General features: G+C 53.2%; 1 protein-coding gene across 1 annotated transcript; it reads left to right on the forward strand.

The window, feature by feature from the left end:
- Positions 1-4,199: 4,199 nt before the first annotated feature.
- Meltf (melanotransferrin) lies at positions 4,200-25,738 on the forward strand. Its single transcript, XM_036203862.1, has 16 exons — positions 4,200-4,351; positions 5,387-5,541; positions 7,117-7,216; positions 9,141-9,323; positions 10,204-10,360; positions 11,607-11,674; positions 14,923-15,110; positions 15,663-15,843; positions 16,335-16,486; positions 18,224-18,320; positions 19,102-19,296; positions 20,247-20,403; positions 20,496-20,563; positions 22,481-22,668; positions 24,193-24,391; positions 24,889-25,738. The coding sequence occupies exons 1-16, from the start codon at positions 4,303-4,305 to the stop codon at positions 24,966-24,968; spliced, it is 2,217 nt and encodes a 738-aa protein (XP_036059755.1). The 5' UTR covers positions 4,200-4,302; the 3' UTR covers positions 24,969-25,738.

Consider the following 25,738-nt stretch of genomic DNA (forward strand, 5'->3'; position numbering starts at 1 on the left):
ATTTGGGCAAGGAGGAAGTTAAGCTTAATTGGCACATCTGCCAGGCCTTCTCAGACAGGTAGTCTGGCCACTTAAGTCTGTTCTTAGAGAGTACAGAGGTATATCTCTGATAAGATACTTTCCTCCATCTGGGGATGGACCTGGCCAGATACTGCCATTGATGATAATTACAGGTAGGCTTGAACTGGGGTTCTGGCTGGGCATAGCTGTCAGTGCACAAGGTTATCTAAATATCCCTAGAAGTGGTTAGGTAAGGAGTTAAAGGTCTATAAAGTTAGTGTGGCTGTAAGAAGGGAGAGTCTGAGCTAAGTTGTGTAAAGCTTATCATTGTTAGTCCTTAAAAGTGGCTAAGGGTGCCTGGCGGTGGTGGCGCACGCATTTAATCACAGCACTCGGGAGGCAGAGCCAGGCAGATCTTTGTGAGTTCGAGGCCAGCCTGGTCTACAGAGCGAGATCCAGGAAAGGTTCAAAGCTACACACAGAAACCCTGTCTCAAAAAACAAGAAAAAAAAAAAGTGGCTAAGGGAGATATCTGATTCCAGAGGAAGCCTTTCCTGAGGCTGTTCTCCAAATACCTTGAATGTGTATGTCCAGAGAGTCATCAGTCCACACTGTTAGCCCTTCTTAGAGAAAAATCAATTGGGAAATCTATGAAGGCACACATGATTTTCATAACAGAAGACAGCTGATATATAACAAGCCAAATAACACCAAAAGCTCCTTAGAATTTGGCTTCCTCTGAAGGAATTCCTTGATCCCTTCAGGTAGCGACTTTGCCATAACCAGCTGAGTTCTTATGATAATATTCCTGCGGCCCGCAGCAGTTTCTCAGAAAACTGGGACTCAATCTACCTTATGATCCAGCAATACCACTTTTGGGCATATACCCAAGGGCTGCACATTCCTACCACAAGGACATTCGCTTGACTGTGTTCATAGCAGCATTATTTCATAATAGCCAGAACCTGGAAACAACCTAGATGCCCTTCATCTGAAGAATGGATACAGAAAATGTGGTACATTTACTATTACTCAGCTGTAAAAAAAAAAAAAAAAAAAAAAAAAAAAAAAATCCTAGGGTTGGGGATTTAGCTCAGTGGTAGAGCACTTGCCAGGCCCTGGGTTCGATCCTCAGCTTCCAAAAAAAAATCCTGAATAAGGTACCCCAGACCCAAAAAGACAAACATGGTATGTCCTCGCTCATAAGTAGATATTAGACATAAAGGAACAAGGAGGACTCTAAGATTAGAGACATGCATGGATCCTCCTAGGAAGTGGCATTAGATAAGATCTCCTGAGGAAATTGGGAGCATGGCAGGGACGAGATAAGGGGAGATGACAAGAAAACATGAGGGAACAGGATGGTCGAGTTGGGGGAGGGGTGGACAGGGAGAGCAAGGAAAAGAGATATCTTGACAGGGAGCAATTATGGGGTTAGGAAAAAACCTGGTGCTAGAGAAATTCCCAGGAGCCCACAAGGATGACCCCAGCTAAGACTCCAAGCAATAGTGGAGAGGGGTCCCTGAACTGGCCTTCGTCTGTAATCAGACTGATGACTACCCTCATTGTCATCTTAGAACTTCCATCCAGGACCTGATGGAAGCAGATGAAGAGATCCACAGCTAAGCACTGGGTGGAGCTCCTGGGGTCCAGCTGAAAAGAGAAAAGGGGGTCAAGATCATGATGGGGAAACCCACAGGGACAGCTGACCCAAGCTAGCTGGAGCTCACAGACTGGACTGACAGCTGGGGAACCTGTATGGGACCGAACTAGGCCCTCTGAATGTGGGTGACAGTTGTGTGTCTTGGGCAGTTTGTGGGGCCACTGGCAGTGGGACCAGGATTTATCCTTAGTGCATGAACTGGCTTTTGGGAACCCATTACCTATGGAGGGATACCTTGCCCAGCCTCCATACAGGGGGGGAGGGGCTCATTCCTGCCTCAACTTGGTATGCCAGACTTTGTTGACTCCCCATGGGAGGCCTTACCCTCTCTGAGGAGTCCACTGATGAGGGGTGGTGTGGGGTATGAGAGGGAGGAGGAGAGGTAGGAAGAACTATGGTTGGTATATAAAATGGAAAAAAACTTTTGAATTAAAAAAAAAAAAGTAAAAAGAAAAGATGAGCCTCTAAAACTGTCTACAAAGTCAATAAGTCAGTGGATGCCGAAGACCCGCCCACTACGGCTGGTACCATTTTCCTTGGCAGAGCAACCTGAACTGTCTGAAATGGAGAGGGCACTGAGCACAGCATGCTTTCATCCCCTGCTCCTCGATGCTTTACTGAAGATGGGTGTGAGCGGCTATCTCCGGCTCCTGCCTCTCCGGCTCCTGCCTCTGCGACCCTCCTTCCAGCGATGAACCAAAACGCTGAACTGTGTGCTGAGCTGAACCCTTTCTCTCAGGTTGCTTTTGTATTTTTATGTTTGATCACGCTGATGTTCATTAGTTTTGAGTGCACAGGCCACAGTGCATTGTGAAGGTCAGAGGACAGTTTGTGGGAGCTGGCTATCTCCCAGCATGTGGGTCCTGGGGCTCAAGCCCAGGCTGTTAGAGTTGCAGACAGCAAAGGCCTTTAGCAGCTTGGCCATCTCCCTGGCCCTGGGCAGAGGATTTTGTCACAGCGACAGGGAAATCGGTGGGGAGACTTCACCCTTAAGGTTCCGTGATGAGCAGAGATGGAGCACTGGTTCTGCCCTTGGAAAGCTTGTGGATAAACTCAGTGTGGCAGTCCACATCTGTGATCTTAGCACTCAGGAGGCTGGGAGTTCAAGGCCAGCCTGGCCTACGGAGTGAGACTCTGTTCTAAAAAGGGAAAGGATGAAAGAAGAAAAAGCAAGCTTACACATGCAACCCAGCAGGCCTCGCCTAAATGCAGCCGCAGCATCACATAAAAAACCGCTACAGCAGGGCTGCCGAGATGGCTTAGTGAGGAAGAGCACAGGCCGCTCTTACAGAAGACCTGAGTTTGAATCCTGGCTTTCCTGTCAAGCAGCTCACAACCGCCTGGAACTCCAGCTCCAGGGAGACCTGAGGTCTTTGAGAGCCTCTGCACTCACATGCCCAGTCCGACATATAATTAAAAATAAGAATATATATATATATATATATTAGAGCGAAGGGTTTTGTTCACAATTGCTGGCGTTCCCGGCGTACGTGTGCACATGGCCGCAGCAGCAGCCCACGCCCCACAAGTAACACCTGGAGTAGTGAGCTGTCTCCTTTGACAGCTCACTCGCTGCTGCAGGGCCTCCATCCCTTACTTCCCAGGCCCTCTTCTTGGGGTGGGGGGGCGCAGGAGAGGAGGTCTTCTGCAGCCTGTCTCCCACATACCGGAACAAACACTAGACCCAGGGCACTGGTTGGCCTGGAACAGTGGCTCTCAAACTTTACTGTTTGGGGGCGGGGGAGCCCCACAGGTGGATGGCCCCATCTGCAGAGCCAATGGCCTGAGGTCAGAGTCCCAGCAGGTTCCTGGGTGAACTTCATACTGCTGTTCTGAGGACCACCCTTCCCTTCCTTGCCTCGCCTCACCTGCCTCCTCTAGTTATACTTCCTGTAGCTCCCTCCCTCCCTCCCTCCGTCCCTCCTCCTCTTCCCCCTCCCCCTTCTTGCCTTCTCCCCTGCTCCTCTTCCCATTTCTTCCTCCTCTTCCTTGGTCCTCTGCCCATCACAATGATGAGTCAGCTCTCCTGGACACCTGGGCCTAGTGACTTCTCTGCCAGTTACAGGGGTAGCGGGATACAGGGGTAGCGGGATACAGGGGATAGCTGGAGGCAAACCCTTCTCTCTCTATGCCCAAGCAGAAGCAGTTGCCTGGACCCTGAGGTCCCTCCAACCGGCTGTCCCTCCCCAGAGCAAGTACTGCATACGCTCATCCTCCGCCCCTGCAGACCCCTTGTGCATTGCATGTGAAGGGAGGTGGCAGTGAATTTCGGTGACCGGCTTCCCTCCAACTCACCCTTCTTTTCCTTCCAGATCTGAATTTGTCCCTGTCAGATAGGATGTGACATCGGGGTCCTCTAGCATAGAAGAGGATGGTTTGGAAGGCGCATTATTGAGGACAGAGGCCCAGGGAGTAGTCGTGTTGGGTCAGCAACCTTGGACCAGCTGGGGGCGGAGGAGGCGTCAGCAGGGGGTGCCAGAGCCAAAGCCAAGGCGGTGCTGACCGGCCCAGGTATCCAGTGAGGGGTGTGTCAGAGGCGTGGACTCTGCCAGGGCCGCCCTTAAATAGTGGAGGGCCAGTGAGACCAAGAGAAGGAAGCCAGGCCGGAACCCCCTGGACCCAGCCAGGCCAACGCTGCCATGAAGCTCCTGAGCGTGGCTCCTTTGCTGCTCCTGGTCCTGCACACTGGTGAGAGTGTCCCCGAGGGAGGGGAGGGTACCCAGCAGCGCTGTGCTAAGCCTACGGTCCCCTCACACCTACCAGGACGCACCACGACGTCCTGAGGGCTTCTTGGAGGAGGCAACCTTGAGTCAGGCCACATGTTGGGGAAGAAGTCCTGGAGTGGCCTGTCTGGTGCGGAAGGCGGGAGGGAGCTTAGGGGATGTAACAGCCCTTATGAGGAGGAGAAAAAGAGGGTAAGGAGGAGGAAGAGAGGAGCCTTGGGGACAAGGGCTGGGTGCTCTGAGCCCTATAGCAGAGGAAGGCAGTGGAATGTCCAGGTGAGGATGGAGAGCAGGCTGTCAGCAGAAAGGACACAGCCCCCAGGCAAACAGCCCAAAGGCAATTTCCAGATGCTGCAAAGTCATCAATCCCAAGGAACTCTGGAACCCCTTCCTCTGGGCCCCTCCTGGGACGCTCCCTAGGACTCTGACCTGGTCAGATCAAGGAACTCAGAAGGAAGCCCACAGAGGACCTGTGTGTCCTGCTCTGCCTAGGTTGACTTCCAACACTGAAGGTGGGCTTCTCACCTGCTAATAAGTCTCCTGAAGTCACCCTTAAGGGAGCAGAAACAGGAATCCACCTCCTCATTCCTCAGCCTCCCTCGCTGTAGCTGACAGGGACCTGACTCCGCCCCCACTGCAGAAGGCAGGCACCCACAGGCACCCACTCAGTCATGAGGTCCAGTTCTTGAGCGGAAGGGCAGGGACAGGCTGAGGTGGCATCCCGGGCCAGTACCTCTTTTGGAAGGGGACAAGAATTTGTTAGCCACAGAGCCTGTTGAGGCTTGGGACCAGTGCTCACTTTCCCCAGCCTGAGCCCTATGGCAGGCATTTTCCACTACTCTGTAGGGCTGCCTTCTGAACCACCCGCCTGCAAGCACAGCTTTGCCCTGCCTCTCCATGCGAGTGCAAGGCTATGTGGCAGGGAACTGGCCATACAGGCGGGTGGGGTCACCACGGGCTGGATAGGTGAGGCTGTGATGTCAACTGTCCTGCCCCACAGGACTCGGTGGGATGGAGGTGCGCTGGTGCACCATCTCAGACCCGGAGCAGCAGAAATGCAATGACATGAGCAAGTCCTTCCATGGGGCTGGCATCCAGCCTTCCCTCCTCTGCATCCAGGGCACCTCTGCTGACCACTGTGTCCAGCTCATCAAGGTGAGGCCTCTCCCTTCTGCCCGCTCCCCACCCCTGGCCCAGACAAGAGGGCTCTGACTCAGGAGGAGCACACAACAGCCCCATTCACTGGGAAAGAGGCTGATGTCCCTCTGCCAAGGCTGGGCGATGCAATCTGGAGTTTTCCCAGCAGCAAGCTTCTGACTGTTTCCTTCCAGGTGGGAGGTGGGGGGGGCATGGAGGGGGCTCTAGTCCAGACAGGCACCAGTGAGGAAAGGAGGAAGTGGAGAAAATCCTCTGGTAGAATTTTCCTTGCACAATGGCCCTGCTAGGGTGTCGACAGGGATGCTCCCCACTCTTGGGGGAGAGAGCAAGCCATAGGTGACTGTCCTAGCTTATATTTCTTATAGTCCATCAAAGCAGGAGCTCAGGGCAGGAACCTGGAATCAAGAACTGAAGCAGAGGAGTGCTGCTTATGGGCTTGCTCCTCCTGGCTTGCTTGCTCAGTTTGCCTTCTTATACAATCTAGAACCACCTACCTGCCCAGGATGCCACTGCCCACACTGTGCATAGCAATCATCAATCCAGAAAATGCTCCAACCATTAAAGGTGGCACAGCCCTTTAATCCCAGCCCTGGGGAGGCCAGAGACAGGTAGATCTCTGTGAGTTCAAGGCCAACTTGGTCTACAGAGTGAGTTCTAGGACAGCCAGGACTACACAACACAGTGAAACCCTATCTTGAAAAACCAAAAGAAAAAGAAAAAGAAACAAAAAGAAAATGTTCCACAGGCCAATCTGATGGAGGTGTTTTCTCAATTGAGGTTTCCTCTTCTTAGATAACTGTAGCTTGTTTCAAGTCCAAGTGTGTGTGTGGGGGGGGGGGACCTAACCAACACAGTGACTTCATAGCCCGTGATGATCACTCACTGCCGTGGAGCTTTCCAGAATGAGGCTTGTAAGGTTCCTAGAGAAGAAACCCCCATTCTAGTGTCCTGAGTAACTGTGTGAGAAAGGAAAGCAAGTCTGGGTGATGGGAGACCCATTGAACTGGCGTCAACCATTCTCAGGGGCAGGTCAGGTTGAAGAAGGTAGTCACCAGAGGACAGGTACTGGGTCTCCATTGCAGCCTGACCCCCAACAGGCCTCTGAGAACTAATCCACTAGTGGGGCCAGCCCTGTAAGGGTAGAAGGCCGCAATAATGAATGACAGTTCCTCTCAGCCTCGTCCTGCATGAACTCTCTTGGAGGAGAGAGAGCCTGGGTGGGAATCGAGGCAAGAGGCTGAGACCTCATAGTGAAGAGATACTTCTGCTCAGCTCCATCTCGCATCTTCTGGTTTTTCACTGTGTGTGTGTCTGTTATGATCCTGTAAAATTAGTAACTAATATTTGTAAAGAGCAAATGTGGTAAAGCCAGGTGCAGTTCTGGGCCTGCCAAAGGGGGAAGTCCCGGACCCTTAGGGCAGGGCCAAGATAAGATAAGGCTCCTGGGTCAGATGCAAAAGGCACTGGAGATCTGCCATGCTTCTTGAGGGGTTCTGGGATGCCTGTGGGTGTCACTGAGTTCTGGCTGAGTGGGCTCACAGCTGGGCTAGCCGACCCTCACTCTCTTATCAGGACCATAAAGCTGATGCCATCACCTTGGATGGAGGAGCCATTTATGAGGCAGGGAAGGAGCATGGCCTGAAGCCAGTGGTGGGTGAAGTATATGACCAAGGTAAGGGGTGTTGGTTCTGGAAGTAGCCAAGATCCCACACAGAAGTCAGCTGGCCAGTCTGGCCACGTGACCCTCAAGCCCCCAGGCTGGTCACCAGCTCTGTCCACAGAACACTTCCAGGGGTCCAGGCAGAAAGCCTCTCTGAGACTTTCCTAGTTCTCTCTTGAAACCTTCAGGTGGGAGAGCCAGGAACATAAAAGCTGACTGAGTCTGTTCTTCTTCCTGGGTGGCCCGATAGCACCCCCCCCCAACTTTTGTCCACTAGACCTTACTGAGGGGCAGTGCCATGCCTGGGGCAGGACTAGGTGGAATCCAATGTGCAGGCGCCTGGTGACCAAGGTGCCCATATGTACACACACTTCAGAGCCCCTATCAGAGGCAGCCTGTGGGGGATGGGAACAGGAAGGTGAGAGCTGCGGAGCCCAGCAGACCCAGAAACATGCCACAGCTGGGGCAGATTCCTCAGCCCATCCCATGTCCCATTTCAGCCCCACCTACGCCAGGCTCCCTCTATTGGACATGCTTTGTGTGTCTCCCATAGCTTGACCAATGCTCAGCCTCTGCGGCTGGCAAGGCAGCAGTCACATCCTCTCATGAGCTCCCGGGCCCTCCCGTCTTTGCAAAGGGCCTCTGAAGGGTTCCCAAGCTCTGATTCTCCTCCATGAGCCTTACCTAAGGCCTTGCCCCTCCGTCTTGCCAACCTCTGATGGGTGCCTCATCCAAGTCTTCACACTTGCCAGAGAAGGCCACCAACAGCCCTGGCTCTTCCTCTGGTTAACTCAGCAACCCCACTGAGCACCCACTGTACCCTGGTCGGGAACGGGAGTGGTGAGAAGAGGCCCTGCTTCAACAGCAGGGTTCAGATAGCCGACACGCACCCCCAAACCTCAGGTCCCCACAGGGCAAGTACTGTGCGGAAAAGAAAAGGCCAAGAGAAAGAGGTGCCGGGAAGCCCACAGAGGAGGCTAGAAGGAAGGAAGGAAGGCTGATGGGGCGGGGCTGCAGGGATGGGGCGGGGCTGCAGGGATGGGGCGGGGCTGCAGGGATGGGGCGGGGCTGCAGGGATGGGGCGGGGCTGCAGGGATGGGGCGGGGCTGCAGGGATGGGCCTGGTGGGAGAGGTCTTGATGGCTCCAGTAATTCAGGAGAGAGGCAGTACCTGATGGCTGGAAACAGCTGCTTAATTTTCTCAAACCCAAGCATGCTCTGATCATGAACATCCATGACCACACACTGTGTGTGTATGTGGGAGACACAGAGACCCGAGTGTGTGTGTGTGTGTGTGTGTGTGTGTTGTATGTGACTGACCTGTATATGAGCTATGTGCCTTTTCTGTATAACCTTCTGTACAGTGGGCCCAGGGGAGTCTTGTGGGGCTGCAGAGCTCACATACCCAGAGCCGTGAGTCTTGAGTGACTTGGCACTGCGTCACTAGCTCCCTGTGTCTCTTCACCCCCATCCCCACCTCCATCCCCACCCCCACAGCTCAGCACCATGACGTGGTTTTTCCTACTTCAGGGATCACCCTAGCCTGCTCCCTCAGCTGTCTTCTCTCTATAACCATGGTGCCCTCCTTCAAACCTCCACGTTCCCCTAAGGGTTTCAGCTTTTAGAAATCAACGGCTCCCCTGAGTCGAGCAAATGGAGACCCTGGCAATGGCCAGATGGCTTGAGAAGGGAAATGGGAGCTTGAATGAATTACTGTCTCTGTAAGTGTCTAGTTCATGAGGTGGAGGAGGGACGTGGGGGGGAGATCTTGTGGTGATATGAGACCATGCCCTCCAGCTCTCTCAATGATAGGAAACCAAGCACACATCCACGCATTCATCCGTACACGCATGCTCACTGAATTCCATCTCACAGCCTTTCCTGGAGTCACCTGTCTCCTCCCTGGCGGTCCTCACTCCTTACTTCTCTCTTCCTAGACGCTGGCACCTCCTATTACGCCGTGGCTGTGGTCAGGAGCAATTCCAATGTGACCATCCACACCCTGGAGGGTGCCAAGTCCTGCCACACAGGCATCAACCGGACTGCGGGCTGGAACGTGCCGATTGGCTACCTAGTGGAGAGTGGCCATCTTTCGGTGATGGGCTGCGATGTGCTCAAAGGTGAGGACCTCAGGCCCAGCTTGGGGCCTCGGGATCAATCCCTCCTTTCTCAGCGTGGTCTGCTCAAGTCACCTTCACGCCACGCCCCCTCGGAAGCTGCAAAGCCCCTCCTCCTGTGAGAGCGAGCCTTCCCTGACTTCAGCCAGAGCAGTCCCTCCCTCCACTCCACTGGCCAGGCCTGGTGGCCTCCATTTGAGTTTCTGCCTAGTTGGCCACTGCACAGCACATTGCCCATTCCCATGTCCCGTGTAACACACAGTTGTAGAAAGAAAACCAAGAAGGGATCGACCTTGGGTAGGCTGGTGAGGATGGTCTCTGTCCAGACACGTGTCCCCAGCTCTACAGGATCAGAAACTACATTTTCAGGACCCAGACATGCTACTGACCTCACCCACAAGCCTCCAAGTGGCTTGTGGGCCCAGCCAGGGTGTAACTGACAACCTGGGAGAACACAGGGCCACAGCCTCTCAGGGTGGCTGAGGGTGGGTGGTCCACCAGTCGTATTTGTGGAAGCAGTGCTTCTGGGGGCCTTACTAACGATGAAGAAAAGAAAAGAAAAACCCGCAATAATCTATGCGGACCAGTGGGTCAGACCACTTGACCACTCCCGGCTCTTTGATACTTTCCCCTCTTGTGGTAAGATCGCTGGTCACTGATTTGAAAACTCTAAAGGGAAGACAGGATCCAATTTTCATTCAGTTGTCCTATGAAGACATTTATAGAAAACATTTTATTTCCCATCCGCAGCAACAGCCCCACCCGGGTCCGAGGGCCCAGGCTGGGAATACTGGTGTTTCCTCACTTGGCACTGGAAGGTGGCTGGTGCCTCTCCTGACTTCCCAGGGTCGGGTCAGTGACCTCTCTTTGCTCCTTCCCACAGCTGTTAGTGACTATTTTGGGGGCAGCTGCGTCCCTGGAACAGGAGAAACCAGTTACTCTGAGTCCCTCTGCCGCCTCTGCCGTGGTGACTCTTCTGGGCACAACGTGTGTGACAAGAGCCCCCTAGAGAGATACTACGACTACAGTGGGGCCTTCCGGTGAGGGGCAGGGCAGGGTGCAGTGAGAGAGCTGAGTGTGTGTGGGGGGGGGATGACGGTGTGGGCCGCCCCTTCAAAGAGCTCTTTGTGCGGAGCTGTCCCGGTTAGTTTATAAACATGAAACCCGACGGTGCCAAGGCAGGATTTGCTCACAAAGTCAACATGTTCTGTGTATTTAGAAAAGGGAGGGCTCTGACCAGAGAGAATGGAAAAAGCCATCTTAGGCTGCTCCTGGGTCCCCGTTCTGATGTCCGACCATCAGGGAGGGCCTTTCCTTATGCTGGTCCTGACAGGCACTTTAGCCTTTCGTGACCTAAGAGAGAGCCCAAGGGCTCATGTCTAATGCCATGAGAACCTAGACCCTGTAGCAATCAGTCCTCAGTGTCCCCACCTAGGATGGGGGTCTTCCTGGGGGCAAGAGAGAACAAGTTTTACCACAGAAAAAGGACAAAGTCCTTACCACCTCCCCATGTCCCTGGCTATCTGCCCCTTCTTCCTTATGCCCTCAGAGCCCCCAGTGTTCTGGTATCTTCCCTGCCCCCGGTCCAGTCTACTGCGAGGACCCAAGGAGCCCCTTCACCCAGGAGTTCCCAACCTGCCTCCTATATTGGGAGAATATATGAAAGTTGAGATCCTTTCCACTTGGGATATTTGGGTATGGCATGAAAGGCCCCCTAGTCTAGTCCCCTGTGTCAGAAGAGAGTCATCTTCAAAACACCTTGGGTGCCTGGGCTTCAGACAGCAGGCCAAGGAAGGCATCTCAGGACCTGAGCTGACTGTAAGAGATCACTCATAGCCGGCATGGTGGCTTTAATCCCAGCACTTGGGAGGCAGAGGCAAGTACAGCTCTGAGTTCAAGGCCATCCTGGTCTACAAAGTGAATTCCAGGACAGCCAGGGCTACACAGAGAAACCCTGTCTTGAAAAGAGACAGACAGACAGACAGACAGACAGACACACACACACACACACACACAGAGAGAGAGAGAGAGAGAGAGAGAGAGAGAGAGAGAGCACTCAAGCCCAGAGGAGTCCCACCCCACTTACCTTACTGTCCCACCTGACACATGAAGCTAGGAAGGGTCTACAACTTGGGGCAGGCCCCCAGAACTGCAAAGCTGTAAAAATATGCCTCCTAGAATTATCACCTGCGGCCCTGGTCAAACTTCCAGGGTAGAGAATGGGTGGGCTTGAGCGTGCGGAGCAGGGGTCATGCTCCCACTAGGCTGGTGGCTTTTCCTACACAGGTGCCTGGCGGAAGGAGCAGGTGATGTAGCCTTTGTGAAGCACAGCACGGTGCTGGAGAACACTGATGGTGAGTGGGATCAGCCGGAGCTGCCTGGGTTGGCCCCAGATGGCAGCAAGCAGTATGGTTCATTGCTGCTCTGAGTCTCCCCAGGGACTCTGGACAAGCCCCACATCTGTGCACTTAGCTCCCATCTGCAGAAGGCAGCAGGTGGGTCCCACTGCTTGCCACAGCAAGGGTGGGGGCAAGCCAGGCTCTGCTCTGAGTGGGGCATTGGGTTCTGTCCCCGACCACTTGAGTCTACATGCCCTGCACAGGACGCTGTGGGCTGCCCTGTCCCTTCCTGATGGCCCCTGTGACCTGGAGAAGACTGGCCTGCTCCTGGACAGTCTTGCTGAAGATGTGTTGCTGGGATGTATTGGTTTCATTTTGTTTTTAATTCTGTAGTAGCTGAGTTTTAGCACGTTCAGCCAGACATGGTGATGCATGCCTATGATCCCAGCAATTGGATGGCTGAGGCAGGAGGATTACCACAAGTGCTAAGATTACAGACCTGGCTGGAACTGCCCTTTAATTTGGATTTACCTGGATATCAATAAGGGGTTTTTGTTCCTCCCTAAATTGAAGTAGAAATTATATGCAGCAAGATTTACTTTTTTGTTTTTGTTTTAAGTTTTTTATTTTATTTTATTTTTCCAAGATAGGGTTTTTCTGTGTAGTTTTGGTGCCTTTCCTGGATCTCGCTATGTAGACCATGCTGGCCTCGAACTCCCAGAGATCCACCTGTCTCTGCCTCCCGAGTGCTGGGATTAAAGGCGTGTGGCACCAGTGCCGCCACCCGCTGCCACCATCACCACCCGGCTTTCCTTGTAGATTGTTAACCAATGAGTCTAACTAGGATTACTTATAGGAGCAGGGATGAGGAGTTACTTATGGAAGAGTGGGCTCTAGTGGCTACGCCACTGGGGGGAAAAACTGTTTCCTCCTCCCTCAGTAATAATAACTGCTTCTAGAATCAGGGGGGACTGGGTCTTCACAGCCCCTCCCACTCCATGACAATTTGAGGGTCCAATCTTGTAAAGGTCTAAATGAACTGTCCTTGATACAGGCTCCAAGATGGGTTAGGCAAAGGAGAATTTAGAAGGAGAGCAAAAAATAGGGATGTGTTGAGTTTGAATCAGCATTTCATTTTTTTTTTTTTTAGTTTTATGTATGCATGAGTGTTTATCCTGGATGTATGTCTGTGCATCATTTGCATACCTGGTGCCCAAGCAAGCCATAAGAGGTCATCAGATTCCCTAGAGCTGGAATTACAGTTGTGAGCCACCATGTGAATGCTGGGAATTGAACCCGGGTCCTCTGGAAGAGCAGCCAGTGCTCTAAACTGCTGAGCCATCTCTCCAGCCCCAGATCGTTTTGTTGTGGTTGTTGTTGTTGTTGTTGTTGTGTGTGTGTGTGTGTGTGTGTGTGTGTGTGTGTGTGGTTGCTGTTGTGTTTCTAAATTTGAGTAGTAACCTAATGGTTTCTAAAGAATTAGTTGCTTAAGAACATCTTCATGAGTCAGGTATAGTGGCGCACATCTTTAATCCCAGCACTGGGAAAAGAGAAGCAGGGTGGATCTCTGTGAGTTCAAGGCCAGCCTGGTCTACATAGCCAATTTCAGGACAGCCAGGACTACACAGAGAGATCCTGTCTACACACACACACACACACACACACACACACACACACACACACACACCACAGAAAGAAACATCTTTAACAGCGGACTCAACATTGCCTAGAACAGTAGAGTAAGGGACTTTATCCCTGGAAGCTGAGAAGTAAGAATGGCAGGCGGAGGCCTGAAAGGCACGCTTGGCTCTTAGACCAAAGATACTGGCAGGTTTTCAGCAGCCTAAAGGGGAGAGAGGCCGGATGTGGAGAGACACGCCCTGTGTGATGTGAGGTTGCTCTACGCGTCTGTGTGCTGAGTGGAAATGGCCTTGCTGGGTGTGCCTGCGGTTTTCGCTAGCTGTGAGAGTTTTCGTAACCCCACAGGTTACCTTTGCCTTCCCACTTCCCAGCAGAGTCCCCTGGTTTGGGTTTAGAGCAGCAGGTCTTGTGGGTTGCAAGCCTTTTGCGGGTCAAATGGCCCTTTCGCAGGGGTCACCGAAGACCATCTGAAATATCAGATGTTTACATTACGATTCATAACAGTAACAAAATGACAGTTACGAAGTAGCAATGAAAGTAATTTTATGGTTGGGGTCCCCGCAGCATGAGGAACTACTAAAGGGTCAGTCACAGCAGCGTTAGGAAGGTTGAGATCCTCTGGTTTAGCAGTTAAAGGAGGATCCGTAGGTAGGACCCACTGTAGTTTGGATCTAGTCCTTGAGATGACTTTTCATAATACTCCTGTTTGGTATTGATGGCCAATCTCAGATAAATACTGTGTTTCTGTTAAGGAATGTGTGAAATTGGGAACAGAGATGGCTCAGCAGGTGAGCACTTCCAGAGGACCTGAGTTCAAGTCCCAGCACAGGCACCAATCAGTTAACAATCACTGTAACTCCAGGGAATCTGATGCCCTCTTTAGGCCTCCACAGGGAACTAGACACACTCACACTCACACAGACACAAATAGATGCCAACAAAAATATAAATAAATCTGCAGAAAAGAAACATGGACTTTATAAAAATAATGTGGAAAATATAGAGGTAGGTGAAAAAGTGGTGTGCAAAATTAACTCTGTGCTTAATTATGTTCAAGGCATTAGAAAAGAAAAATAGAAAGTGAATTAGAAGAAAAGACCTTAAGGGGGAATAAACAAAAATAGTAACATTTGGCGCTTTGGGCAAAGATTGGAGGATCGTCCTTCTCCCTCAGGGCCACAGCTTGAGGGGATTCTGCCAGGTGACTCACTGTGTCTTCTGTCCCGTCCCCTGCCCCCCCCCCCCCCCCACCGCTACCTTCTTTGCTACATTTAGCTCTCTCCCCTAAGCAGCTCCGGTTTCTTACTCCTCTTTACCATTTGTAAGTAGCCATGTTTGTGTGTGTTCTATTGTGGCACGCTACCTCACATTCATCTCAACGGAAATTGTGAAAGGTAGAAAGTGTACGTCCAAGGCGGCGTGTGTCCTGCTGAACAGAAACTGTGAGCGGTGGAAAGTGTATGTCCAAGGCGGCGTGTACAGCTGAAGGGGTTTCATCTTGACTGCTAGATTCCCACCAATCAAAATGCCCAGCCTCCTCCAGACCCCTCTCCCATCCCCCACTGCCCTTCTTCCCACCCTCTGTGAGCACAGGCGCTGACTCCCCAGTTCCCACTTTCCAGGGAAAACCCTGCCATCCTGGGGCAAGGCGTTGATGGCACAGGACTTCCAGCTACTGTGCCGGGATGGCGGCCGGGCCGACGTCACTGAGTGGAGACGATGCCACCTGGCCCGGGTGCCTGCTCATGCCGTGGTGGTCAGGGATGACATGGATGGGGGCCTCATATTCCAACTGCTCAATAAAGGCCAGGTGAGGAGGGATGCTGTGCCCTGAAAGTTCCCAGGTAGCACCGGCCCCTTAGGGTGGAGGGTGGGGACTCAGGGCTAAGGTCTGGAAGGACTCCACCTGGGACAGAGCTAATGGGGCCAGCAGCCAGGTCAGTGTGAAAGAGAAAACACTTTGCAAGCTGGCCGGGATGGGGGATAGCCCGAGCATGGGCACCCCTTCCTCCGTGTGCCTCTGAAGATCAAAACCACAACCTATGGGCAAATAAGATAGCAACTCCTGTTTGCTTAACTGGCAAACAGTATTTTGCAGAGACCCTGCTGTGCCAGTCACCACCCAGTGTGCTTGTAGGCATCTAAGCCTGGGCCACGAGCCTGGTGTTCAAATGGTGGGGTTTGATGAGGCTAAAGCGGAGGGGTTCAGAGGGAGCAGAGTGTTGGGGAAGGCAATGCAGAGAACTGGCAGAGTGGGCACCCGGCCTGAGGCCGCAGGAAGGAGGTTCAGGTGACTGAACTTGGGAGGAAGGGATATAGCCCACAATCCCCTCACCACCCTGCTTCTACCCTTGACACGCAGATTCTATTCAGCCATGAGGCCAGCAGCTTCCAGATGTTCAGCTCTGAGGCCTACGGCCAGAAGAACTTGCTGTTCAAAGACTCCACCTTGGAGCTTGTGCCCATTGCCACACAGAACTATGAGGCCTGGCTGGGCCAGGAATACCTGCACGCCATGAAGGGTCTGCTGTGTGACCCCAACCGTGAGTCCTCTGGTCCTTGACCTTCCAGGGGCAGCCCTGCGTAAGCAACATGGCAGGATTCTGGATGAGGCTGCCAGGCAGGACACCTACCCGGGCAGTCCGGCGCGTGCCTGTGGCCCCTGTAGTCACTTCTACCTCAGGTTTGGGGAGGAAGCTGCCCTGTAGTTGTGTGACCTGTGGAACCCTGGAAGAGCTTCCAGGGTCTGGGACCCAGGTCGTCGAAGCTTGTTTTAGAACGATCCAGAACTGTCAACTCTCACGCCACAGCTTCCTGCTCCTCCCTCAGCACCTTTACGGGCTCAGGTATTATCTCTTGTCTAGAGGAATGCAGTAGCCTGTAAGTGGGCTCCCTGCCTCCAGCCCTCATCCCTATGGCCAAGGAGATAGCAAGCCAGACTGAGTTCAATACACAGCAGCTAGGCTGCCTCAAGCATCTCTGGTTTGAAAGGCTTCCTGATGAAGAGCCTGCCCCCATGTGTACCCTCCCGCAGGGCTGCCCCATTACCTACGCTGGTGCGTGCTGTCCACACCCGAGATCCAGAAGTGCGGAGATATGGCTGTGGCCTTCAACCGGCAGAGACTCAAGCCAGAGATCCAGTGTGTGTCAGCTGAGTCCCCTGAGCACTGCATGGAACAGATCCAGGTGGAGTGGGCCAGGGAGGAGGTCCTTATCTCCCATCCTAATGCATGGTGCCGGGGTTGGTGGGGGGGGTGCTATGACAATCTCACGGGGGGGGGGGGGGGGAGAGAGGAGGAAAGAGTACAGTTGGTTGGAGCAGACCTTTGGTCTGAGAAAGTCTCTCTCCCTTCTGAACTTCAGATTCCTCTGTACATGGAGAGAATGGGAGATTGTCTTTCACTGGAGTTTCTGAGGCAGCCCACACTCAGTAGATTTCACTGTGTTTGGAGATCTAGTGTGCAAAAAAATTCTAGTAGGAATGTATGAAAACTATGCATCCTGCATATAAAGGGATAGAAAGAATGCTCGGTGTTTCTTTCTACTGCATCTGGTTTTAGTCTTTGCCCTGAGTACTTTCTATGATCCATTCAGGGGCATTGGTACCCACTGGTCCACAGTGAAAACCCCAGCCCTTGCTCAGAGCTCATCCAGTCCGTCCTCCTGGCTTCCTTGGTTGGAGACTAAGGCAAAGGGAGGCTGGGAGGAGAGGGTGTCTGTCCTGGTGCCTGGCAGACTGGCCTTCATCTGGGTAGCTCTTTCCAAATGCCACAGCACAAAGAGAAGGCAAGGGCAGGGTCAGCTGCCTCTCAGCTGGAGACTCCTCCACTCAGCCTCAGAGGGGCATGCCAGAGAAAGGGGCACCCAGGCCTGTGGAGAGAGGAGCAGAGTCCACCCCAGGCCCCCTCAGAAGCTCAGCAGGAGGTCCCAGTGAGCCTCAGTTCTAGCATCCCAGACTCTGGAGCTGGTGTCCAGTGTTGGCGTTCACTTGCCTAGTCTGAGTTCTACAGTGAGTGGGCCCCGGGGCTATGGGTTCTGGCTCTGTCCTCCTTGGTATCACAGAGGTGTGAGGAACTCTGAGTAAACAGAAAGCCCTTAGAGACACACCCACTAGGACAAATGTCTGCTGCCCCACTGTTACCTCCTCACACCTGTGGGCTATATAGTGTGGGGGTACCCTCATAGGGTGCTGGACCCCTCTTTCTCCAGCCTGGCCCTTCTCTTGGGGTGTAGCATATTCCTGTGACTTTATTGCCATGTAACCCCTTTCTAGGATGCTAGCTACCTAGGCTAGGATCAAAAGGCTTCAGAATGGGCAGGTGGGGTAGGGCGTAGGTGACCTGGAAGGAAGGGTCCAGGGTGGCTGGAAAGAAGAGCTGTCCGCTACCTTCTTGGACAGGATCTGCCCCTAACACTCAAGGAAAATCCTCCTGAGGCCCCAGAATTGCCATCTAATCTTCTAATCTCTGGGCCACTCTGCCATTGCAGGTACATCTTGTCCATGCAATGTACCATCCACCGAAGAGTGCTGAGAGACCTCAGGTCTCTGGGAGATGGCAGTTCCAGGGGACCAAGCAGTGGGGCAGGGGTAGTGCCCGGCAAAGCAGGGATTCGGGAGAGTCTCAGCAGCCGTGTTCCCAAAAACTATGTTGGCAGGAGCTGGAGTGTCCCCCCCCCCCCCCCCCCCCCCCCGCCCATACTGGCTGCCCTTAGCCCTCCATCTGCCCAGCAACTCCAGGCTTGGCATCTTCACAAGTACGGGAAGGGACAGGGTAGGAACAAAATGGGATTCTCCCAACCAGGGTGACTTCCCAAAGGAGAGAGGTAGAGCTCACAAACCATTCCCCAAGAGGGGAAAAGGCTTGCCATTTCTAGGGATTCCTGCCATCCGGAAACACACTGGACTCTCTCTGTTCCCTGCAGGTAGGGTATATTGATGCAGTGACCTTGAGAGGAGAGGACATCTACACAGCAGGGAAGATGTACGGCCTGGTCCCAGCCGCCGGGGAGCTGTATGCCGGTGAGTGTACCTGCCCCTGCCTGGTGGCTCCTTCTTTTATAACTCTGAAGCCTTGCCCTAAATCATTTTGAGACCCTCCAGCTTCCTCTCGGTGCCTCATCTCTGGGTCTTCTACCAGGCTTCTGTTGTGAAGTGAGCCCCCCTATCCCAGACCTCAGTTACCAGTCTGCACAATGCACACCTCTAACGTGTCTGAAAACTTTCTGGGCAGGGTCCGTAGGCTTTGCAGAGCCCAGCTGGTCTCTGTTGCATATTCTTCTGATTTTCAAATTCCCGTTAACAACTATAAAAGCCCTTCTTACAGGCTGACCCAGGCCATACGTATAGACGACAGTTTGCAAGGGTGTCTTGGCCTCTCCCTGACATTATGTGGAGCCCTCTGCCTATTTACTTAGTTACACCTTCTTGGTGGCTTGGGCTTGACTTTGTCCTTTGTCCTCTTAAGGACTGACCTTGGGACATTTGGTCCCTTCCACTTGGCTGTGAGAAATCTCTGGGCTTAGAAAATGTGTCTAAAGGCCTCAGCCATGCCTGCTTTTCTCCCCAAAAGTGAGAATAATACCACCTGGGTGTGAGGAAGACCATGGGTAAGGGCTCCTGTGGTTGGTTCTTCAGCCGGGTGAAGAGTAGAGACACCAGCTGCTCGCTAAGGGACATCAACCTGGGCACCCCCAAGCCTGTGGGGTACCCACAAGATGAGATAGAGAAACAGGAGGGAACAGTTGAGGCATGGATCACAGCTCTGATAAAGGACCCTTTCAAGATGTCCGTCTCCCTGCAGAGGAGGACAGGAGCAATTCCTACTTCGTGGTGGCTGTGGTGAGGCGGGACAGCTCCTACTCCTTCACCCTGGATGAGCTACGCAGCAAGCGGTCCTGCCACCCAGGCTTGGGCAGTCCTGCGGGCTGGGATGTGCCCATAGGCTCCCTCATCCAGCGGGGCTTCCTCCGGCCCAAGGACTGTGATGTCCTCACAGGTACCTTCCCTCTAAGGGACACAGATCCCGAAGCTCTTTGGGATCCGATGGGGAGATGGTCAGCTCTGAGTGAGAGTCGGGAGCCTGTGAATCCTCCCTAATAGGTCCTTGTTCTTGACATGGTCCTGAGAGATGCACCCCAACACACACACACACACAACACACACACACACACACACACACACACACACACACACACACACACAGACACACACACAGACACACACAGAGACACACACACACACACAGACACACACACACACAGACACACACAACACACAACACACACACACAGACACACACACAGACACAGACACACACACACACAGACACACACACACAGACACACACACACACACACACACACACACACACACACACAGAGCTTCATGGTATGGCTAAGTATTCCAGACACTCAATCTGAGTAGAATTTACACTGGCCAACACAGGTATATGGGAACGAGAATGGGCCTGGGTGGCCCCCACACCTACCAGCCCCTAGCATTTGAGGACCTTGTTAGAAAGTGGCAGGGCACACACTGTTGTGTCTCCATGTTCTACGTGCTAAGATGAGAACAGAGTAAGAAATGTTTGCTAGTTGCCCACCATGTGTCTCATGCAAATCTCTCCCCATAGTCTCACAGTTCAAAGCCAGTGAGGTCCTTAAGCTGACTGGCCACATGTACCTCCCTCCTGGCTGGGAACTCAGAGAAAATAAACAGTTTTCTTACTTCAAAGCACATGGAGGACACAAGGATTGACCGTCCCCTCTCCTGATGGTCCGGCAGTTGTTCTAAAAGGGTGACTAGATCTTCAGATAGTGACCTCCCCATCCCTGAGGAAGTTCGGGCCTTGGCCAGTGGGCTGGGGAAGGGGCTGAAGCCTGCCCTTCTCCTCCCTGGCTGTCTTTCTATGGGGCTCCTCATCACATCCTTTCCATTCTGCACCAGCGGTGAGCGAGTTCTTCAATGGCAGCTGTGTGCCCGTAAACAACCCGAGGAACTACCCTCCTTCGCTGTGTGCGCTCTGCGTGGGTGATGAGAATGGCCGAAACAAGTGTGTGGGCAGCAGCCAGGAGAGGTATTATGGCTACAGCGGGGCCTTCAGGTACTTGGTGGCAGCTGTCGGGCAGGGGGTCTTCTGGCCTGGCTCCCAAGAGGGACATTTCTTCTGACGTCTGCCCTGCTCTCCTGTGACAGGTGCCTTGCGGAGAATGCAGGGGATGTTGCCTTTGTCAAGCACACAACTGTCTTTGAGAATACAAATGGTACATGAGGGGACTTGGGCCGGAGCAAAGGCAAGTGGGAGGGAGGGCTATTCTTGGTCCCAAATAACCAAGCATAGGGCTTGGCTGGGTTTGAAGACCGAGCAGCATCCAGGGGAGACTGGGTCTGGAAGGTTCTACTGGGGATGCCTTCTTTTGGTCCAGAATTCAAGTTCATATCCCACTGCAATGTGGGAACTGCATCTCAGGCCCTCTGCAGATATTTATTGGGGCACTGAAGCCTGTGGGGTGGGGGGGGTTGCAAGACCTCTCCTCTGGTCACTGGTCATGAGCAGGTCAGTGGCCTGTTCAAGGAAGTCCACTCAAGTCACTAAGACAGAGCCCAGCCAGGTTCATCACAGAAATCATTAGTTTTTCTGGAGTCACCCTCACAGTCTCCACTGGGGCAGAAGAGCCCCAGGACCCCAAAAGCTACATCCAAGATCCTGAGTCCAGTGCCTCTCACCTTCCAGCACCCCCCACTCAGGTGGAGAAGCCACATCTGGGTTAAAGGCTGGGGCTGAGCGCACAGCGCTTAATGCTTTTCACCTGCTGTGAATGCCGCGCCCCAGGCCTTGACATTCCCCCCAAAACCAGGCTCAGTCATCTTCACCCTTCCTCTGTCTTCTCAGAGACACAACTCAGAGGCACAGCTGTGGCCCAGAAGGCAAGTAAGACACGTAGGAAAAACATCAGTATTTCAAAATTCAGATTCTACTCACAGTCCCCGGAGGCCACTGAGGTCACAGGACTCCACCCCAGCTGAGCTGGAGAAAGCCCTCCCTGTTGCTATGGCCCTGCTTCCTTGCCCAAATGACACCTAGAACCTCAGGTCCCACCTTCCATGGAAGGGAGCTGGCCTCCCCCATGACCCTGGCAGCCCTGACTAGTCCCCCAAACCTGGCAGCATGTTGGAGAGGGCTGTGGGAGATTTGGCTGTCATGACACACCTGCCCCCCCCCAGGGTGCTTTTTTTGTCTTTAGCTCCATGTGGAAACCGCTCGGGGTTCCTTCTGGAAAGAGAGGAGGGTGATGCTAAGTAAACGCCTAAGACAAAAAATGATGTGACTCCCCAGGGTGTCGGCTTCTGGGAAGCTCTGAGCCCAGGCACTTGCTTCAGCATCACAAGTGCTGGTTGGAAATGCAGATTCCTGCCTCGCCCCAAGATGTGCAGAGTGAGGTTCTTCACAGGCAGGGCCCCTTGGAACTGTGTCTTACACCCATGGGTGGTGTCAGACCCTCTGCATTCCGAGAACTTAGCTTTCGAGGTCACCCATGCCCAGGCTCAAGGACATAACCCACAGATAGGACTTCTTTTTTTTTTTTTTTTTTTAAGATTTTTTTTTTTAAGTTTATTTATTTATTTTTGTACACAGAAGAGGGCACCAGATCTCGTTACAGATGGTTGTGAGCCACCATGTGGTTGCTGGGAATTGAACTCAGGACCTCTGGAAGAGCAGTCGGTGCTCTTAACCCCTGAGCCATCTCCCCAGCCTCCAGATAGGACTTCTTGCTTGAGAGGGGAAGTCATGAAGATAACCAGACTTGGCGCTGTAGCACACTCCCGTAATCCTACCACTCTGCAGGCTGATGCAGGAGGATCACAGTTTGAGGCCAGCTTAGGCTATATGGCAAGACCCTGTCTCCCTCCCGCAAAAAAAAAAAAAAAGAAGGGCCCTGGTTTTGTCATCTGGAAAATGGAGGTGATAGTCCCCACTCTGCCGCGTTATAGGCAGTGGCTGTGACCCATGCCTGTCACATTGAGCACTCCTCCTCACCACATTCGCCCAGCTGGGTTCTGTCACTCTATGACCTAGCAGAGCACAGCGCCTGGGAAGCAGTCTAGATATCGCCACCTCCTCTGATGAAGGGTCTCACAGATCTCTCTCCCACCTCTTCCCACCCCATGCCATCTCCCAGGCCACAACCCTGAGCCCTGGGCTGCTCACCTCAGGTCGCAAGACTATGAGCTACTCTGCCCCAATGGGGCCCGGGCTGAAGTAAGCCAGTTCCAAGCCTGCAACCTGGCACAGATACCATCCCACGCTGTCATGGTTCATCCAGACACAAACATCTTCAGTGTGTATGGACTCCTGGACAAGGCCCAGGTGAGCCAAGCTGGAGTGACCTCAGAGGGTGGACGGCAGTGGTGAGCCAAGCCCCTAGGTACCTTCATAAGAAACGGAGGAGACTAGGCAACAATTGTGTGATTTCCACCAACAGACTGGGCCATGTCCACCAACAGACAAACATGCTGTTTCCCCATCTACAAGCAGCAAACGAACCCTCCTGGCCTCGTACCATTACAACCCTGTCCTTGCTACTGCTGATACTGTTAATGTGGCCCGGGGTAGTTCAAACCTAGAGCCTCCTACGTGCCTGGGAAGTGCCCCTTCACTCCCTTTGACAGCAAAACTCCTCCAAAGCTGTCTCCACCCTACGGCCAATCAGTCCCTCTCCTGGTCTCTCTTGGAGGTCACACTACTCCAGACAACCTTTACTAGGTCCCTGAAACGGCTCTTGTCATGGGCACCGTGACCCATGTTGCTGAATCCAAGGGTCACTTTCTAGGACCTTCTTGCTCCTGAGCTCACAGCAGCATTGGCTGAAGCTCCCTCCTCCTGAGCTTCACCCTCCTCTTGGAACCACTTCCTCCAATGGCTCTCAGGTCCCCACACCAGACTGGCTCTCCTCCCAGCTCCGTTTATTAGGCTGAATGTGCCCTCTTTTGACCCACCAGAACCATAGACTGGACTGTTTCTCAACTTTGGAATTATATGTACTCTGTTCCAAGAGCAAATCCTCCAAGCCGTGGCTCCCCTCGGTCCCTCATGCTCTCCGAAGTGAGGACAAAGACTGCGTGGGTGTACATTTTTCTGAGATAGTAGATAGCTTCAGGAGAATCTACAAGTGCCCTCCAAAAGGACTGATGGCCATGGCCACTTCCTCCTTGTCCCTTGATTGTTACTTAACAGTGGACACACGGTGTGCATAAGCAGCTTCTGAGTCCATTGTGAGTACAGACCACCATGCCTGGCTGCCATGTACAGCTTCTGCCATTATGGCTCATCTTCCTCTAGCCCTTTGGAGCTGCCCAACAAACATTTCTCCAAGGATTCCCATCAGGGAAGCAAGTAGCAGGGTCACACACACCCCGCCCCGGGACACTGATGAGGTTTAGTAGTGACATCATCAGCTCCCCATTTTCTTAGTCCTGGTAACAGAACAAAGGCCTCTCTCTGTGAGATTGTCTTGGCTCATGGAAAGGACGCCCGTAAGATTGACGGGAAAGCATTGCCAAAAGGATTGAGAACTGCCGGGCAGGCCTAGCCAAGCCCTGAGTCACCGCATCTGCACCCTCTCTCAGTTCTGGGCCCTTCTTGCTATAAGTCTCACATTTCAGTTCTGTATTCAAGAACCGTCAGGTGTGACATTTCTGGCTGTGACATTTCTGGCTGTCTTTGGATGGTACCTCTATGCAAAGCTTTCCCCAAACTCCGTTCGTGACGGGCTCGTCAGTGGTTCAGTAGGTGATTTCAGCTGAAAGACTTGGTGCCCTGGAGTGCTTGCTCTTTGGGACCCCTACGATTTTCCATAAGCCCAGACATAGCAGTTGCTTTTGATATTTCCAGGACCTGTTTGGAGATGACCACAACCAGAATGGGTTCCAAATGTTTGATTCCTCCAAATACCACAGCCAAGACCTGCTTTTCAAAGATGCGACAGTACGAGCAGTACCTGTTGGTCGGAAAACCACATACCTGGAATGGCTCGGTCCTGACTATGTGGCAGCCCTGGAGGGGATGCTGTCTCAGCAGTGCTCGGGTGCAGGTAGGGAAGCAGGCCTCTGTGCCAACACTTGTCACTGGCCCTGAGACACCCCTATTTCCACTGGGGGTGTGGAATTAAAACTCTGAGAAAGCTGCACGGTGTCCCAGGCCTGGGTGAGGCAGAGGAAGACATCCCTATTTCATACACTATCAAGGTGAAGTATCCCAGGAAAGTCCAAACAGGGAGGCTTGCAGATAACCTAGTCAGGAGCTTTAGCCTGTCACCCAAATAGACCAGGATCATGCACATAAATGCTGAAAATGATAGTCCTTGGTGGATCTGAGGTAAAGGCATAAATATGCATGCAGCATAATTTGGAAGGGAATGCATATGTAAAGAAACCAGGGAAAGGCAAAATTGTCATGGGGCAGGAAAGAGATTGGAGCTGGCGGAGCACACAGAAATAGCGCTGCCTGTGTGTGAGCACCAAGCTGGTCTCCCACAGGCCTGGAGCTTCCAGCCTTAACTACATGTCATCCCTCCTCCCCCACCCGCAGTGGCCGCGGTGCACCGAGTCCCCCTGCTGTCTCTGCTCCTGCTGGGCCTGGCCGCAGGATTCCTCCTGCACCTTCTCTGAACGTGGCTGCTGCAGGCGGCAGCAGCCTGAGCAGGGAAAGCTACAGAGTGCAACCCAGGAAACCTGGAAATCCGCTAACCCTGCAGGAGAGCGCGGGATGCAAGAGGCAAGGCGAGGTCTCTCGTACACAGTCCCCGGATGTGCGATTCTAACCCAAAGAGAAATTTCTGGAATCAGGATGATTGTTAAGGCCAAGTCTTCCCACCTGCCCGAGCCCTCGGTACCTGAGGCGACTGGCGAGCAGCCCAGTCATGCCTCCCACCTGGAGCCTCCGGGCTGGCTGGGGAAAAGAGACCGGTTGCCATGGCAACCGTGGAGCGGCTTCCCACACCAGCCTCTGCCAGTAGCCTGGGAAGGTGTCAAGGCAGGGAGCCCACCACCAACCTAGAGGACCTCAGTGGCACACTCACACCCCTCAGCCCCTGCTCTCGTTCCCCAACCGCTCTCTCCTGAGGACATTTGCCCACCAAGGCTCGGAGGAGCAAGGTTGCTGAGCACCTGAACCTTCTGTGACACCAAGGAGCCCAACCCTCTGGACAGCAGATTCTACCAGAATGGGACAGGAGAAAGGCCAGAACCGGACTGTGGGGATGGACTCCTGTAGAAAACCTCAGATGAAGGAAGTGCCCCCTAGAAAGAATGTTAGTGGGTGAGGAGCCTGATATAGGGTGGGGTCTCTCCTGCTTAGCAGTTCCTGTGTAGGACCTGCCATGCCATGCCTGGACCTCACTGCAGAGTGAAATGCTTCCTAGAATCCACTGTTCCCTCCT

Source organism: Onychomys torridus, chromosome 12 (genome assembly GCF_903995425.1).
Source record: "Onychomys torridus chromosome 12, mOncTor1.1, whole genome shotgun sequence".
Lineage (NCBI taxonomy): Eukaryota > Metazoa > Chordata > Mammalia > Rodentia > Cricetidae > Onychomys > Onychomys torridus.

Excerpts from the sequence above, each read along its gene's own strand:
- Meltf (XM_036203862.1), top strand. The coding sequence starts at position 4,303 with ATGAAGCTCCTGAGCGTGGCTCCTTTGCTGCTCCTGGTCCTGCACACT. Across the intron at positions 7,217-9,140 it reads GGGTGAAGTATATGACCAAG|ACGCTGGCACCTCCTATTAC; the intron begins GTAAGGGGTGTT and ends CTCTCTTCCTAG. Across the intron at positions 16,487-18,223 it reads ACTGCATGGAACAGATCCAG|GTAGGGTATATTGATGCAGT; the intron begins GTGGAGTGGGCC and ends TGTTCCCTGCAG.